The sequence below is a fragment of the Mchenga conophoros genome, linkage group LG3 (genome assembly GCF_057382185.1).
Source record: "Mchenga conophoros isolate Kocher_MC1m ecotype Shallow Benthic linkage group LG3, M_conophoros_male_GT1.1, whole genome shotgun sequence".
NCBI lineage: Eukaryota > Metazoa > Chordata > Actinopteri > Cichliformes > Cichlidae > Mchenga > Mchenga conophoros.
In genome coordinates this window covers 83,915,131-83,931,757 of record NC_140528.1, presented here as the reverse complement: position 1 = coordinate 83,931,757, position 16,627 = coordinate 83,915,131, and the positions used below count along the sequence as shown (strand labels likewise).

Genomic DNA, 16,627 nt, shown 5'->3' with positions numbered 1-16,627 from the left:
CTGAAGTTCTGAGGGTAAAAGGGGGTTTAATCCTGTACTAGCAAGATGTACCTAATGAAATGTCTGGTGAGTGAATGTGTCTTTCTTAAGAGCTCAGCTCACACATTGGTGTACAAGCCCCACCTTGTGGAAGTAGGAAAATAACTTTTTTTTTGGTACGCCGTTAACTAAACAAAAGGTTGATTCTGTTCATGTGTATGTAATGTTTTTAGTGGGAGAAATGTTTTATCATTCATCCAAGTGATTTATCCAGTCTAAAGACTGAAGGCTGAATAAGTCAATAAGATAAAAATGAAAGTTCACTGCAAAAAGTGGCATCAGAGTTCAACTGTTTGAATCATAAACAAAGGAAACTGAGAAGAGTAATACAGAATTCCCTCATTCAGAGGATTTTAAATGAATCTTACAGCTTTTAGTGTTACCAACAGTGAGGACAGGTGTCACTAGTTAACCTGGCTGTGTAATAAACAGATAAGATGATCAGTGTTGTCTTTGCTTAATGACTGGTTTTAGTCTTGACAATCCACATTGCTGCCATTGCATCTTTTAACATGTTTGTGGGTAGATTTCATTTCACCAGATGTAAGTGCAGCCACTCAGCCTCTACTCAATGTGGTCATAGAAGCAGGTGCAAATGTGTCACAAGTTAATCTAGTAGTACGCTATGGCATAGGTGGCAGTAGTGGACTGAGCTCCATTTGAGACTGCTCCAGCTGCTATGTGATAGTCAGTGAACCTGCTACAAATTGAAGATCATATGGAAATTTTGGAAATTAAATCATGAATCATCCTAACTTCGATTTAAAACAATAGATTTCCAACTCTCCTCCAGACTCGACAACACACGACAAACCAACTGACACACCTAAGTCACTCACGTTCTTAAATCCACTCACTCTCACAAGCTCTACTAAATCACAAAGGCACTTGTTTATTACTAATCACTGTGTAACTGCTGTAAATTCACGAGCTTCTGTCTTCTCTATTGTAACTTGTAGCACATAAATCTTTTAAGTTAAATTGCCTCGGCAATATAAACCTGTAATGTATATATCAAATATTGCACCTCCAAATATTACGTCTCCATGTAGTGTCCAGGATGCGGATCCACTGTGACGAGAGAGAATGGGTCAGATTTGAATGTCCTTTTTAAAGTGTGCACAGCAGTAAAAGGACAGCCATTTGAATTCTGCTGGCAGCGTTTGAGGGAGTGGAAGGGTGCACGGCCTCGGAAAGACCGCTGTGAAAATGATGACTGCTCAAACCCGTCACTAGAAACACTAAAAAAATGCTTGTGCAGATATCACATGGTATGGGTATGGAGTCCATGTGTGTGTGCCTCTCTGTCCGTGTCTGTCCCACCTGTGGTTTGCAGCAATTAGGAATGCCCATGTACATGTTTGTTAACCAGTTGCATTGCCCCCAGACAGACCTCTATACCTGTTTGGAAGAAGAAATGATTGGAAAGAAACAGGCCGTTAAGTTTCACCTACTTTGTATTGAGAGTGCCTTTTCTAAATGTACAGTAAGTGTCAGCATGCTGTGTTTTAAACTCTCTGCTTTAATAACATCACATTATAAATTTACTAACAGATGTGATCTATACAGCTGTCTTATGTCTGAAGTCCAGTGATAAATCTACATAAATCTGTCATCCATTTAAAAAATTTAGAATAAGGTTAAACTTTCTTCGTGTATATATAACACGTGTTGTCTCCTTATCACACATTTTGTTTGTATTCCTAGCTACATGATAATAAATTGTTTAGAGCAAATGTTTGTTTTAGTAAATTGTAGTTATATTTAATCAACGTCAATGTTTAAATGTAAATAAAAATGTATCTGTGGGGGAAGAAAAGCCAGCAAAATCCTGTACAATAAAATATTGTGGATTTTTATTTATTTCTTATATCCTGTAAGTGAACACTGTCATATAAAATATGATCCTTCATTAAACATTATATAAAAAATGTTATAAATGAAATATTTATGTGACAGTAAATAAATACAGTAACTGATTTAAAAGGCAGATATTTTCATTGTTATTAAATTGCAGTATCGGTAGGAGAAAGCTTCATTACTTTGTGCTGCTGAGTTGGGAAATGCAGGAAAACCAGTTTTCATTATTTGTTTTTCATTTGATAATAGACTACATTTAACTACATTAACTCTTAATCTGATTAAAGTTCAGCTGTTTAAATGTTAACGTGAATTTCTAGTCTTAGTGTGATCCCAGAATGACTATAGTTTTTACTCTGCTTAAATCATTTAAAATCATTGTTAACGTATTCACATGTAGATCACTGCATGAATTGCACTGAGGTAAACATTTTATAGAAGAACTTATGTTTCCCCAAATCCAAGTTATGATATATGATATATAATACACATGTCAAAAGAGCAGGTCTGAGATTCTGATATGAAGCTAAACTCTAAATCACTGCCATCAGCACCTGATTATGGTGCCACAGATAGCAGCCATCGTGCAGAGTCTGTGGGCAGCTGCTGAGTAGATATTCCAAGAGCAAAGGAGCAGAAAGGAGTTTCACTCTTTCTCAAGATGATAAAGGTTTACCAGGTTAGCCAAAACATCTACTCTCCTTGCCACCACAGTCCCACTGCTCTGCTCATTCCGTTTGGCCACACCTGCTTCGACCTCTTCCTGAAGTAGGTGGTGTTCCTTTTTGCCCCAGGCCTCTAGGCCCATCATCAGGTTGCTCAAGCCATCTTAGACCATTTGTCTCAGATGACCATGATGAAGGCCTATGATTCCATGATAAGCTTATGAGTTAACCACTGTAAACTTATGTGCTTGTATTCCCAGCATGAATGCTCTCCTTTTACCTTTAATGCTGGTTAAGTGATACATTATGAAGAACATTACCTGCATTGCTTTGGTTACCAGCAGAAGAAAATGTATCACAGAAAATACGCACTAAGATCTAAATATGAAACCCAAGATGATCTGTAAATGATAGAGTTCAACTACAGCTGAAACATGTAAACGATGCTCATCATAATGCCTCGTAGCTAAGTGTAGAAGTAAATCTGGTTTTACAACACGATTTCAAAGACTGTCATTAAGCTGCACACTGGAAACTACCTACTAACGAGAACTGTTTGTATCAGTGTTTGTTTTGTAACCAGAACAATGTTTGGTTTGGTTTTTTGCTTCTTTACATCCTGGTTGTTGTGCCAAATGAAGGCTAGGAGTGGATTCAGCAGTCCTATTTTACAAACATTCAGATGAAAACTTTTAACAATCAGTTTGATTCACACTCAGAATATTGCAGTAACGCAACAATCCCCCCAACTCTCCAAATAAAATAATAAATCCAGGTCATAATGCTAGAAACACAGCACGACTGGTCAGATCAACTTTGACTATATGGTGCAAGCCTATAAAAGATAGTTATAAAATATAATCAATTAAATAAATAAACCTCAACTCTCAGCAGGACTAATACTTGTATTATATAAAGTAAAATCATATAAGTCCTGATCTGCAGTCATATGACTTCTTAAAGCTGCTGGGGAGAAACTGAAAGTGACAAAAAACAAATGAAACAAAAATATATTGGTGACGTTCAGAGACCTGGTGTGTGCAGAGATCAGTTTCTGTGTTTACTGCTCAAACCTGAGAAGGATAACAGGTGGGATTCAAATGAACAGAGTGTGAATAATTCTGGGAAAACTGAACCTTTAAATCTGGCCAGGGGGAGATCTTCTAAATTCACTTATTTTCTCAATGTTTGTGCAGATAATGAATGGCTTTACTGTGATGTAATTCATGAACCGACCAGTTAAAGAAGTCACCAAATTTTCAAGACCTTTCCACACATTTTCAGTTCACTTCCGGGACTGTGAGTTCTCAAAAGCTTCAGCTTCTTCTTTTGGAGTAACAAGAGGGCCCATCAGCACCGCTGGTCAGGGATGAGCTGCTGCCCCAAGTGGAAGATTTCCAGTATCCCTAGGACCAGTTCATGAGCGATGGGGGAGTGGAGCCAGAGACTGACAGGCAGTTTGGTCCTTTATTAGTTTGGTGTGGTGAAGAGAGCTGAGTGTAAAAGTGAAGCTGATGATTTACAGGTTGATCTATGTTCTTCCACTCACCCGTGGTCACCAGCTTTGGGTAGTGACTGAAGAAATGAGACTGTGGATACAAGCAGCAGAGTTTCTTCTTAAGAGTGAGGGCTCTGCCTTAGAGATTATTATTGCAGAATATTATTGCCAAATTTCATCTATGCATTTGAACAAAACATTTGATGTAAGTCTGTGGATTTTTCTTCCTTCCTGCCGTCATTATCTATCTATCTATCTATCTATCTATCTATCTATCTATCTATCTATCTATCTATCTATCTATCTATCTATCTATCTATCTATCTATCTATCTATCTATCTATCTATCTATCTATCTATCGATATAGGGGTGGGGAGACGTGATTAGGAAGTGACACATTCAAAGTTCACTAAAAGCTGAAACGTACTTAATCATTATGCGGCACTGCAGTGCAACTAAGAATTAATTCAACAACAACCAATGTGATTTTTTTACCTTGTCTTAAATGTAATACATTTTTAAACTTCATCAATTAATTAATTAATTAATTTTATTTTTTAATTGTTTGCTGAGCGATCATGATGGGTCTTCTGGACCAAAGTCTGATTTTTATTTTTATTTTTTGTCCCAGTCCAGCCCTGTGTGAACCAAATATCATTGTTGTAAACTCGGGCAATCAGCCTAAACTGGAGTTTCTTCACACCTTCAGAGGCATTACCCTGAAACACACGCCCGAATAGAGAGAGAGAGGGAGGAGTATCGTTGCTTACATTCACAGCGGACCAAAGCGACTCTCAGTCCATCGCTGGATATTATTCTGTGAACAGAGACAGTAAAAGCCAAGCCAGATGTTCAACCCGGCCTTATGCGAGCGTTCAGATATTTTACTGAGACGAAGGTTTGCTTCCATCTTGCTAGATGACTGTCACCCTTACACGGAGTTTCTCGTGGACACAGCGACGATGGCCCCAGCATTCCCGCCTCCGCGACACAGGTAACACTGTGGTTCAGTCACTGTTGTGTGTGTGTTTCATCTGCTGCTCTGATTTCACTGACTTTTTCTATTGTTTTAAACTTCGCGCTGATCACAAACTTTATGTTAAGAAGAAACTGTGTGCGACTATCTGCCTCCAGCGAAATTATGTCTCTTTGAAGTGAAACCGAAAGTGTTCATTTTAATCTGTTTTTTTGTTTTGTTTTGTTTTTCACGCCCTCAAGCGTGCCAACAAAACAGGAGAAGTGTTACGACCCTCGCGACAAGACACTTAAGTTTGTCGATGGAGAAGATGATTTGGACTGTAAGTAGGCCTGTTACCTGAGCACTTTTTAAAGTGACATCGAACAGACATACATATACATACATATTATATATATATATATATATATATATATATATATATATACATTATATTAAAATATTTTTACCTGCGTTGACACTAAAGTTAAACAAAACGCATTAGCATTCATTTATGTTTGACACTGATTTTTTTGCTTGTGTGTGATTGTTCTCAGTCTTGTGTGAAGACTTCAAATCTCGCAGAGCTCAGATGTCCTGTGGTCACGCTGTGACCCCGACCTCTCTCACCAACTGGTGTCGCAAGTTGTTGGACCAGGTAGGCCACTAAAGGTTGGCTTTGCTAAAATAAACAAGCAGACATATATAAATAAATAACAGCGTCATGCAGGGTTGTGTTGATTTTTAACAGGATTTTTATGTTATGTCAACGTGAATAAATAAAGAAAAATGAAAACAGTGCCCAATATGTCATTGTTTTTTGTGGTTGTGAATTGGATTGTAATGTTTACTGTCATGTAGATGAGAAAGAAGCTACGCTGACTTAAATCAACACAGAGCGACACACTGCTCTGTAAATTCATGAACTTCTCTTAGCAGAAACCTGCTGTGCTCTCAAGGAAACAAATCAAACAGTCAGAAATGTTCAGCTTCTGTCTTCTCTATTGTAACTTGTACTTGTGCATGTTGGCTGACTGATCTGCCCTCTGTGAGGCCTCAGTGTAGCTTTGAATTACACCTGTACTGTTATAGCTGTGATCATTTCAGTGTTTCTATAGAGTAAAGAACATAAATAGCTTTCAGACAAAATATAGCATCATAACTCTGTGTTTCATCAAATTTGTACATAATTTGTACATATAGCAATACAGTTGTGATGTATGATGAAATATTTGAGTGTTTGTAGTTTTAACCCTTTCATGCATAGTGGCCAGTTATTCAAAGGCTGTTTTTTTGTATTTGTGTCAGTGTTGATGGTATACTTGCACATATACCACTACATTGGACACTGATGTGTCACTTCATACTCAATTCATAAGTCAATACGTGTATTGAGTTTAAAAAACTCTTTCGAAAAAGAAAATGTTTGAAAAAAATGAAGGTCAAAAATCTTTTTTTCATGCCTGAAGATGAATAAAAATATTTAAGAAAAAAAAATCCAGATTCAGGTTGTCATAATTCATGCATGAAAGGGTTAATAACCTACTGAAAAAAACTCATCGAATTGTTTAGTGTTTTGTTTCCAACATGCGAGTCTATTAATTCTCACCTCTCCATATTTAATAAAGGGTGAAAGCAGGTTTGTGTGTGGTGGGTCTGGTTGTAGTGCTGAGTGGACTTTTGCAGAGGTTTGTAAAATGGCTCTTCTGGACCCTCAAGAAAAGACGTATTTCAGAAAAACCATGGAATTTAACATTGCCAGGCAGACACTTACTACTAAGTTGGTAAGTGTTTCATCAATATATTATATATACTGTGAATATAGACTTGATAGACATTTTGCTATATATCAAATATTGTCCCACCTCTGTCTCCATGTAGTGTCCTGGCTGCAGATCCACTGTGACGAGAGCAAATGAATCAGATTTGAATGTCCTCTGTAAAGTGTGCACAGCAGTAAAAGGACGGCCGTTTGAATTCTGCTGGCAGTGTTTGAGGGAATGGAAGGGTGCACGGCCTCGGAAAGACCGCTGTGAAAATGATGACTGCTGTAACGAGTCACTAGAAACACTAAAAAAATGCCCAGATATCACATTAAATCGGTATCTGTATGACGATGAGTATGAGTCCGAGTATGGAGATGAGTATGAGTATGGAATCCGTGTGTGTCCCTCAGTCCGTGCCTGTCCAACCTGTGGTTTGCTGTTGCAGCACAGCAAGAAGGGCTGCCCATCAGTTTTTTGCCCTCGATGTAATGGGACATTTTGTTTTGTATGTCTGAAGCACTCAAGTACATGTTGGGGGATCAGGTGCACTCCTGCCCCCAGGCAGACCTCTATACCTGTTTGGAAGAAGAAATAATGGGAAAGACACAAGGCTGATATGTTTCACTTTCTTTGTATTGAGAGCGTCTTTTCTAAATGTAAATGGCACTATGCTGTGTTTTAAATTCTCTCCTTTAATAACATCACTTTATGAATAAAAATTGTGTTTTATTAGTGAGACATTTAATATCAAATGTGTTCTTTACAGCTCTCATGTCTGAAGTCCAATGATAAACCTGCATAAATCTAATGTCATTCATTAAAAAAACTTTAGAATAAGGTTAAACATTCTGTGTGTGCACATGCTGTCCTCTGGTTAGTTACATGTATAACATATATTGTCTCCTTATCACACATGTTGTTTGTATTTCAAGCTACATGGCGATAAATTGTTTAGAGAAAAGGTTTCTTTTAGAAAAATTTAGTTATGTTTAATCAATGTCACTACTTAAACACTACTAAAATGTAAATAAAGATTTATTTGTGGTAAAGAAAAGCCAGAAAACTCCTGTGGATTTTTATTTATTCCTTAGTTCTTGTAAGTGAACACTGTCATCTAAAAATAAGATCCTTCATTATACATTATATAAAATGTGGTACAAATGAAATATTGACTTTATTGCTAAAATAATTCAGTATCAAAATACAGATAATTTCATTATTGTTAGGTTAGGTTACTCATACAGTCTCAGCAGGAGAAAGCTTCAGCACTTTATGCTGTTGAGTTGGGAAATGCAGGAAAACAATTTTTTGTTTTTCATTTGTACCAAAAAATTTGATAATGGACTAAATAAAATTACTTGACTCTTAATCTGATTAAAGTTTAGCTGTTTGACGGTTAACCTAAATTTCTAGTTTCAGAATGATTGTATGATTTTTACTCTGCTTAAATCATTTAAAATCATTGTTAATGTATTCACATGTAAATCACAGCAAGAATTGCACTGAGGTAAATATTTTACAGAAGAACTTCTGTTTCCTCAAATCCACATTATGATTTATGATATATAACACACATCTCAGAAAAGCAGGTCTTAGATAGTGATATGAAGCTAAACTCTCAACCACTGCCTTCAGCACCTGGTCGTTGTGCCACAGAAAATAGTGTATTACAGAAAATACGCACTAAGATTTAAATATGGAACCCAAGATGATCTGTAAATGATAGAGTTCAACTACAGCTGAAACATGTAAGCGATGCTCATCATAATGCCTCGTAGCTAAGTGTAGAAGTAAATCTGGTTTTACAACATGCTTTCACGGTCATTGAGCTGCAAATCGGAAACTACCTACTAACGAGAACTGTTTGTATCAGTGTTTGTTGTGTAACCAGAACAATACTTGGTTTGGTTTTTGCTTCTTTACATCCTGGTTGTTGTGCCAAATGGTGGCCCTGAGTGGATTCATCAGTCCTATTTTACAAACATTCATATTAAATAATTCTAACATCCAGTTTGATGCATATTCAGAACACTGTAGAAGTAACACAATAATCCCCAAAACTCTCCAAATAAAATAATGAATCCAGGTCATAATGCTAGAAACACAGCGTCACCGGTCAGATCAACTTTGACTTCATGGCGGTAGTTTACTAAATATAAAGTGATAAAACCCATAAATCATCACATAAATAAATCTCCACTCGCAGCAGCACTAAGACTCTCATTATATAAAGTAAAACCATAGAAGTGCAGTCGTATGACTTCTTGTAACTCTTGGAAAGAAAATGAAAATGACAAAAACAAAGTAAAACAGTCTTGGGGACGTTCCCTGGTGTGTGCAGAGGTCCGTGTCTGTGTTTACTGATCAAATTTGAGAAGGATAACAGGTGGGATCCAAATGAACAGAGTGCAGATAATTCTATGAAAACCGAAGCTTTAAATTTGTCTGAAGATGATGTGGTTTCACTTTGAAAGCAATAAAAGCTTGACTTCTACAGTTTAGCATGTTGTTGCTTGCAGGGCAAGATCTTCTAAATTCACAATTTTTCTCTCGACGTTTGTGCAGGTAATGAACGGCTTCACTGTGATGTGAGTCATGCACCAATTACACCGTTTGACCAGTTAAAGAAGTTAACTTTTTTTTAAAGATTCTTCCACACATTTTCACTTCACTTCAGGGACTGTGAGGTATCAAAAGCTTCAGCTTCTTCTTTTGGTGTAACAAGACAAGCTTTTTTCATCGCTCACTCATTTTCAGCTAATGAAGCTGAGTGTGAAGAAACTGGGATGAGAATCAGCACCTAAAGTCTGGCCATGGTTCCAGCTGAATGGGTGGAGCGCCCATCAGCACCACTTTTCGGGGATGAACTGCTGCCCTGATTGGAAGATATCAAGTATTTTGAGGGCATGTATAATAAGTGATGGGAGAGTGGAGCAAGAAATGGACAGGCAGTTTGGTCCTTTATTGGTTTGGTGTGGTGAAAAGAGCAAAGGGTAAAAATAATTAAGATTATAACTAGAAACTCAAATTAAAGATCACAACAAAATACTTAAATGTGGCCTGATGTATTTGAGTAAAATATTGGCCTGAATTGTCCAAGCTCCAACACCAGGATTTGAACAAGTTAGCAACACCTCATTTGATATAAGCTTGTAGATTTTTCTTTCTTCCTGCCATGACGTTACTTAGAGCCCATGCAGATAAGTAAAAATCATCATGTAAAATATGATCTCTTATTTAAATTTGTTATCGGAAAATGTGGTTTAGTTGTGCCAATGTTGATTTTAAAGTATTTACAGAAACAGCTAAACTAGTATAATAATCAGGATAAGGTGGAAATTTCCTCAGAGAACGTTTCTTTGAGGTTACATAATGGAACGTTTTGCATTTAATTTTTTCATTGACAGTCTGATTTCTCTGAGACAGTCTTCTATTTTATCAAAGTTAAATGATGCAAACCACGAGGAAGCCAGATTCCTATTTATTTCTTCCACATTTAGCTTTGAGTCATTAAATATATTCTGAAAAAGATTTACTTAATCGTTGTGATTGTTAACTGAACAAAACATGTCACAGAAAATGAACAATTACATTTTAAAATATAATCTAGGATCATTTGTCAATCACAATGTTTACATACAGACATCAGTGAGCCAAACAATAACATTTGGTGATGTGCATTTATTCATGTACATTGTAAAAAGATAATGTATCACATAGGAAATTGACAATCAGTGTGTTCCTTTGTTTCAGTATTTACTTTGTGAAGGTTCGTCTGTGTATCGTTACATTTATTCTAATTTCTTCCTGTAATAATAATAATATGAGCTTCCTTACTGATTGTTTGTATCCTCTGTTTCAGACAGTGGATCTATGTGATGTCAGTGAGACTAAATAATCCTAATATTGTCATCTCAGGCACACACCTCTGACTGCGAAAACAGAAGCCCCAGAAACTTGGTAATAAAATAAAACAAAACTTTTGAACCTCAATTAATCATTATTAATATGTAATACTGAATTAGTGCTGACTATAGGTATGATAGGAGGTGTAAAATGTGAAGAAAGTACAAAGGAGAAGGAAAGCCATAGATGCAAGACTTCAATCAGAATTTTGTGTTTTGTTCTTTACATGTATTTATGGTTCGGTATATCCTGTAAATTTGATGTAGTCACATGAATTCATGATGGACTCCTTCATCCTCCGTGAACCATAATCACCGCCTGCACTTTTTTGCCGGCTTTGATTTTTAGTACAAAGCCGTTGTCCAGTGGCATGCCATCAATGTGCAGCTTCAAAACATCCTTAGTGTATCCTACAACAGCTTAACAGAGGACAGAGAGGATTTTACTTTACAGTCTTTAAAATAAACATAGCTACAAATATGTCATCAATAATTATACCATGTTCCCTGCATTAAAGTGAGCCACATCAGAGTGATTGTCAGTAAAGGTGATCCGTAGCGGTTAATTAATAATATAATAATATATTTTTATTATGAATAATAATAAAAAATAATTTCAAGAAAAAATCTTCCAAGGCATTTACACTTCATAAAATTTTATTGATTCTTTAAAAAAAAAAAAAAAAAATGAATGTAGAGTCATTAAGCACTGATCATTATAATTTTTATTTATTTGTTAACAATTTTTAGGTTACTTACTTTTCATCATGAGCATTTTTAGCACTTCCTCTTTGAGAAGGCTCACAGTCATTTCTTGCAGCTGTTTAGCGCTCAGAGGCATCACGTGCCTCCGACCATCAGGCAAGATAATGAAGACTTCTAAAAGCATCTGAAAGTTATGAGAGGAGACGGTTACTACCTTTGTTTAACAGCGCTTAACACATTTATTAGATCACATATCATAAAAAAAGGAAAACACAAATACTTTAGAAACCTGTCTTCTCTTTTCAGTGAATGCTCTATGTGTAACTGCTTTGAAATGGAGTGAGGAAACTCGGTTCATGTTTTTATCCCAAAATATTAAGTTAAAATAAAAATGTAAACTAAACATTTACACAGAAATGAATTATAATTTATTCCATGTGATATTAAATTTGTGCTGGGCATAGGTGTGACAGGAGCCTTAAAATGAGAAGAAAGCTCAAATTAATGATGGACCCCTTCCACGTCCCTGAACCTTAATCACCTGCACAGTTGAGCCAGCTTTGATTCCGCAATCAGCCAGCAATGCAGAGGGGTTGTCCAGTGTCTTGCCTTCAACTTGCAGAGTGACATGTTTCTCAGTGTATCCTACACACACAGTATTAAACAGGTTTGAGTAACTGTATGTGCAACAAATTAAAAAAAATCTTTGAAGGTGTTTGCACTCCTATTCACAACATTTAATAGTTTTTTTGGTAAAATAAACAACAACAAAAAACAAAAAGAAAACAGGTTTTACGGACAGTTGATCATATCCTCATTAAAGACTGTAGGTTAGATCATTATTTATTTAATGTATCAGTTTTCAGTTCTTAGGTTATTTACCATGGATGGCCCACACTCTCAGTATGTCCTCTTTGAACTGGCTTACAGTCATACTTTGCAGCTGTCCGGGGCACAGCATCATCGACACCCTCCGACCATCAGGCAAGATAATGAAGACTTCTAAAAGCATCTGAAAGTTATGAGAGGAGACGGTTACTACCTTTGTTTAACAGCGCTTAACACATTTATTAGATCACATATCATAAAAAAAGGAAAACACAAATACTTTAGAAACCTGTCTTCTCTTTTCAGTGAGTCCTCTAAGTGCAACCATTTTGCAATGAAGTGATGAAACTCGGTTCATGTTTTTATACCAAAATATTAAGTTAAAATAAAAATGTAAACTAAACATTTACACAGAAATGAATTATAATTTATTCCCTGTGATATTAAATTTGTGTTGGGCATAGGTGTGACAGGAGCCTTAAAATGAGAAGAAAGCTCAAATTAATGATGGACCCCTTCCACGTCCCTGAACCTTAATCACCTGCACAGTTGAGCCAGCTTTGATTCCGCAATCAGCCAGCAATGCAGAGGGGTTGTCCAGTGTCTTGCCTTCAACGCGCAGAGTGACATGTTTCTCAGTGTATCCTACACACACAGTATTAAACAGGTTTGAGTAACTGTATGTGCAACAATTAAAAAATTAAAACAAATCTTTGAAGGTGTTTGCACTCCTATTCACAACATTTAATAGTTTTTTTGTAAAATAAACAACAACAAAAAACAAAAAGAAAGACTGTAGGTTAGATCATTATTTATTTAATGTACCAGTTTTCAGTTCTTAGGTTATTTACCATGGATGGCCCACACTCTGAGTATGTTCTCTTTGAACTGGCTTACAGTCATACTCTGCAGCTGTCCGGGGCACAGCATCATCGACAACCTCCGACCATCAGGCAAGATAATGCCGAGTTTACAATTTTCCTTGTTTAGGCGGGGAACTTGTGATCTTTCCAGGTTGTCTGTCTGAAGGTAATGAGAGGTAACAGTTAGTACCTTTGCTAAACAGCGCTTAACATTTTTTATACCACATATCATGGAGACAAAAGAAAACGCAAATATTTTAGAGACATGTCACCGCTTTTCAGGTAGCCCTCGACGTCCAGCTATTTTGAACTGTAGTGAGGAACTTCAGACTTAGTTCATGTTTTTAAAAAAATATAATATTAAAATAAAGATGTCAGATAAAAATGTTCACTTCAATGAATTATTATCTATTCAGTTTAATAAAGAATTAGCATAAGTATGACAGGAGCCGTAAAATGTGACAAAAGTGCAAAGGGGAGCAAAAGCAAAAGATGCTACACTTCAATCAGAATCGTGCATCTTTTTCTTTACGTGTATTTATGATTCATGAATTTGATGTAGTCAGATGAATTAATGATGGACTCCTTCACCCTCTGTTAACCTTCCTCACCATCTGTACAGTTGAGCCGGCTTTGATCCCGTATTTTTTCACTGGTGCAGAGTCATCATCCAGTGGCTTGTCATCAGCCAGCAGCCTGATATTATCCTTATTGTATCCTAAACACACATAACACCGGACAGGGAGGATTTTACTTCGCAGCCTTTAAACTAAATATAGCTACAAATGTGTCATAAATAATTATATTATGTTCCCTGCATTAGAGTTTGATTGTAAATAAAGGTGATCCTTAGCAGTTAGCAGTTGAGCCGTTTTATTAGTAACTATAATATAATATAATATAATATAATATAATATAATATATGAAGAGATTAAGAAATTATTAAGAAATTTGAATATAGAGTTTTTAAGTGCTGATAACTATAATTTTAATGTATTTATTTTCTGTTTTATGTTACTTACCTTTCTTGATGAGCATTTTCTTCACTTCCTCTTTGAAAATGCTCACAATCATTTCTTGCAGCTGTATGGCGCTTAGGAGCATCGAACACCTTTGACCATTAGCCAAGATAACGAAGATTTCACACATTGCCTTGTTTAGGAGCACCTGAAGGTTATAAGAGGTGACAGTTATATCTTTGTTTCCATGTAGTATTAAATCAGCGCTGAGTATAGGTGTGACAGGAGCCTTAAAATGTGAAGAAAGCTCAAATTAATGATGGACTCCTTCAGCCTCTATTTACCTTCCTCACCACCTGCTCAGCTGAGCCAGGCTCGGCAGTGGACAGCAATGCAGAGGGGTGGTGCAGTGACTTTCCTACATATTTCTCAGTGTATTCTAAACACACATAGCACAGAACAGAGAGAATTTTACTTTGCAGTTTTTAGACTAAATATAGCTACAAATACGTTTTTAAATAATTATACCATACATTAGAGTGAACCACAACAGAGAATATTTTAAAAATTAAAAAAAAGAAAATAAAGGTGACCGTAGCAGTTAGCAGGTCAGCAATTTTATTCATATTATCTGATACCTAAGTGTATCTCTAGGTACAACATTACAAAAAACAAATATGTGAACGTGCTTTCGCTTCACAAAATTTCACAGATTTTTTTGTAAATAGCAAACAAACATGTTTTAAGACATTTGAATATAGACTCATTAAATTACTAATAATTACACATTTATTTCAGTTTTTATATTACTTACCTTTCAGCAGGTGGGGATTTTTCTTCAACCCCCACCCATAGTGGGGGTTCATAACATCGACTGGCGCCATTGCTTTGTTTAGAAAGTGAGGCTGCGATCCTTTCAGGTTCTCCGTCTGAAGGTTATGTGAGTCGACGGCGTGTTTATATTATTTATAGACTCGCGGGTGGGTGTTACCTGTTCGTTGTTTCATCTTCAAAGGGAATTAACATTGCACACATTATCATTATCATTCATCTGACTCTACTGTGGGTATTATCGACACACCTTTAAAATTCAAAGTGAAAGCATTTTTGTGCATTTTTTCTGTTGTTTCCCCACACAAATAATTTCTTAGTAAATGAAAAAGACATGAGTAATAAGAAATACATTTTCAGTTGTTTAAACAGTGCTTAACAAACAGTGCTTATCATGCCACGTGCTATAAAAAAGAAAATGCAAACTTGTCTCTGCTTCTCGGTATGTCCTCGATGTGCAACCATTTTGAACTGGAGTGAGGAACTTACACTCACTTCATAGTTTTATACCAAAATATGATGCAGCACATTGGACTACTCTGAAAAGCCAGAAATTAATCAAACACAAAATTCAACCACTGAAAACATTCAGTTTAGCAGTTCAGGCAAGCAACTATAATTTGGGGTCTTATAAATAATAATAGTGTTTTACTATTTTTTCTTACTTTTTGTAAAACAGTAACTTAGCAAACAATGACTGAGAACCTTCACAGACATATTGCCCTAAACTTTGGGAGGAACACCCTTCAATTGGTGTGGAAGTATAAAAAGGACTCAAGGAAACTAGCGGATTATAGGAACAATCTCCGCATCAACCTAAGATACAGACAAACTAGAGTCGTTCCTAAGAGTTTGTGCCTTGGATTCATGGTCAGGGGACACAGAGCTGTGTTGATTCTAGGGAGAGCACAAAATAACTTCTAAGTGAAAGGATAAGACAGGTCCATTTCACTGTTGATGCCCTCCGGACCAAATTAGCCAGACTCTGCAGGAAGTGAAAACACTTCTACCCTCCCCTATCTTGTAAACAAGGCTCAGCATGCCCAACTCACTAAAGGAAAAGAAAGACAACTCAGGAAATTTCACACTTTACTAACAAAAATTAGAGCCTATGCCACACAGAGGAGAACAGGAAGACTTCACAACTGAAGGCAGTCAGGAAAAATTCAATAATAATGTGGGCTGTATTCTTAAATGAAAAGAACAAGTAACTGCTTTGGAGAGGGGAAAAGCATGTAGCTAAAAAACTAAACTAAACTCCAGTCCAGTGGAATACTAAAGAAAGATGACAAAAAATGATTACTTACCTGTTTTAGAGGGTCCCACCTGAAAATGAAGCAGCTAATGAAAGAGGTGAAGAGAGAAAGATGGCAGCTTGGTCAGCATTAGTGGCCTCTATAATGTATGCAAATACATGTGGGTTGGAATCAAGCGCGCCCCCAGAAGACAAAACAGAACCAGCAGATTGAAACTGAACAAAGAGAATTGTAAGCAAAACAAATAAATTATAGTTTCAATTATTATTTTTTTTTTCCAGTTTCAATACAAGATTTTTCAGTACATTTATTTCAGTTTCAATATCTTGTCAGTTTCATTTTAAGTTGGCATCAATGCTTAATCAAAATTTAATAAATAAAACATGCAGTTCATTTACATAATTTAATTTCAAATTACAAAACAAAGTATCCCTGAAATTAAAAATACAAGTAACACGAAGGTTTAGGGAATTCGGGGTGACCATTCCTATTCTGT

The 16,627-nt window shown here is 36.2% G+C and overlaps 3 protein-coding genes across 3 annotated transcripts in view; 2 read left to right on the top strand and 1 right to left on the bottom strand.

Moving 5' to 3' along the window:
• LOC146581175 (protein NLRC3-like) overlaps positions 1 to 16,627 on the top strand; it is a 442,961-nt gene that overhangs the window by 345,890 nt on the left and 80,444 nt on the right. The window lies entirely within an intron of this gene.
• Positions 4,744 to 7,977, top strand: LOC146581179 (uncharacterized). Its single transcript, XM_085267576.1, has 5 exons — positions 4,744 to 5,057; positions 5,282 to 5,361; positions 5,576 to 5,676; positions 6,647 to 6,802; positions 6,900 to 7,977. The coding sequence occupies exons 1-5, from the start codon at positions 4,912 to 4,914 to the stop codon at positions 7,377 to 7,379; spliced, it is 963 nt and encodes a 320-aa protein (XP_085123702.1). The 5' UTR covers positions 4,744 to 4,911; the 3' UTR covers positions 7,380 to 7,977.
• Positions 10,259 to 14,234, bottom strand: LOC146581178 (uncharacterized). The gene is made up of 6 exons (XM_085267581.1): positions 14,108 to 14,234; positions 13,697 to 13,803; positions 13,074 to 13,245; positions 12,764 to 12,867; positions 11,449 to 11,578; positions 10,259 to 11,109 (listed from the first exon to the last, which is right to left on the bottom strand). Exons 1-6 carry the CDS (start codon positions 14,232 to 14,234, stop codon positions 10,982 to 10,984), a joined length of 768 nt encoding a protein of 255 aa, XP_085123707.1. The 3' UTR covers positions 10,259 to 10,981.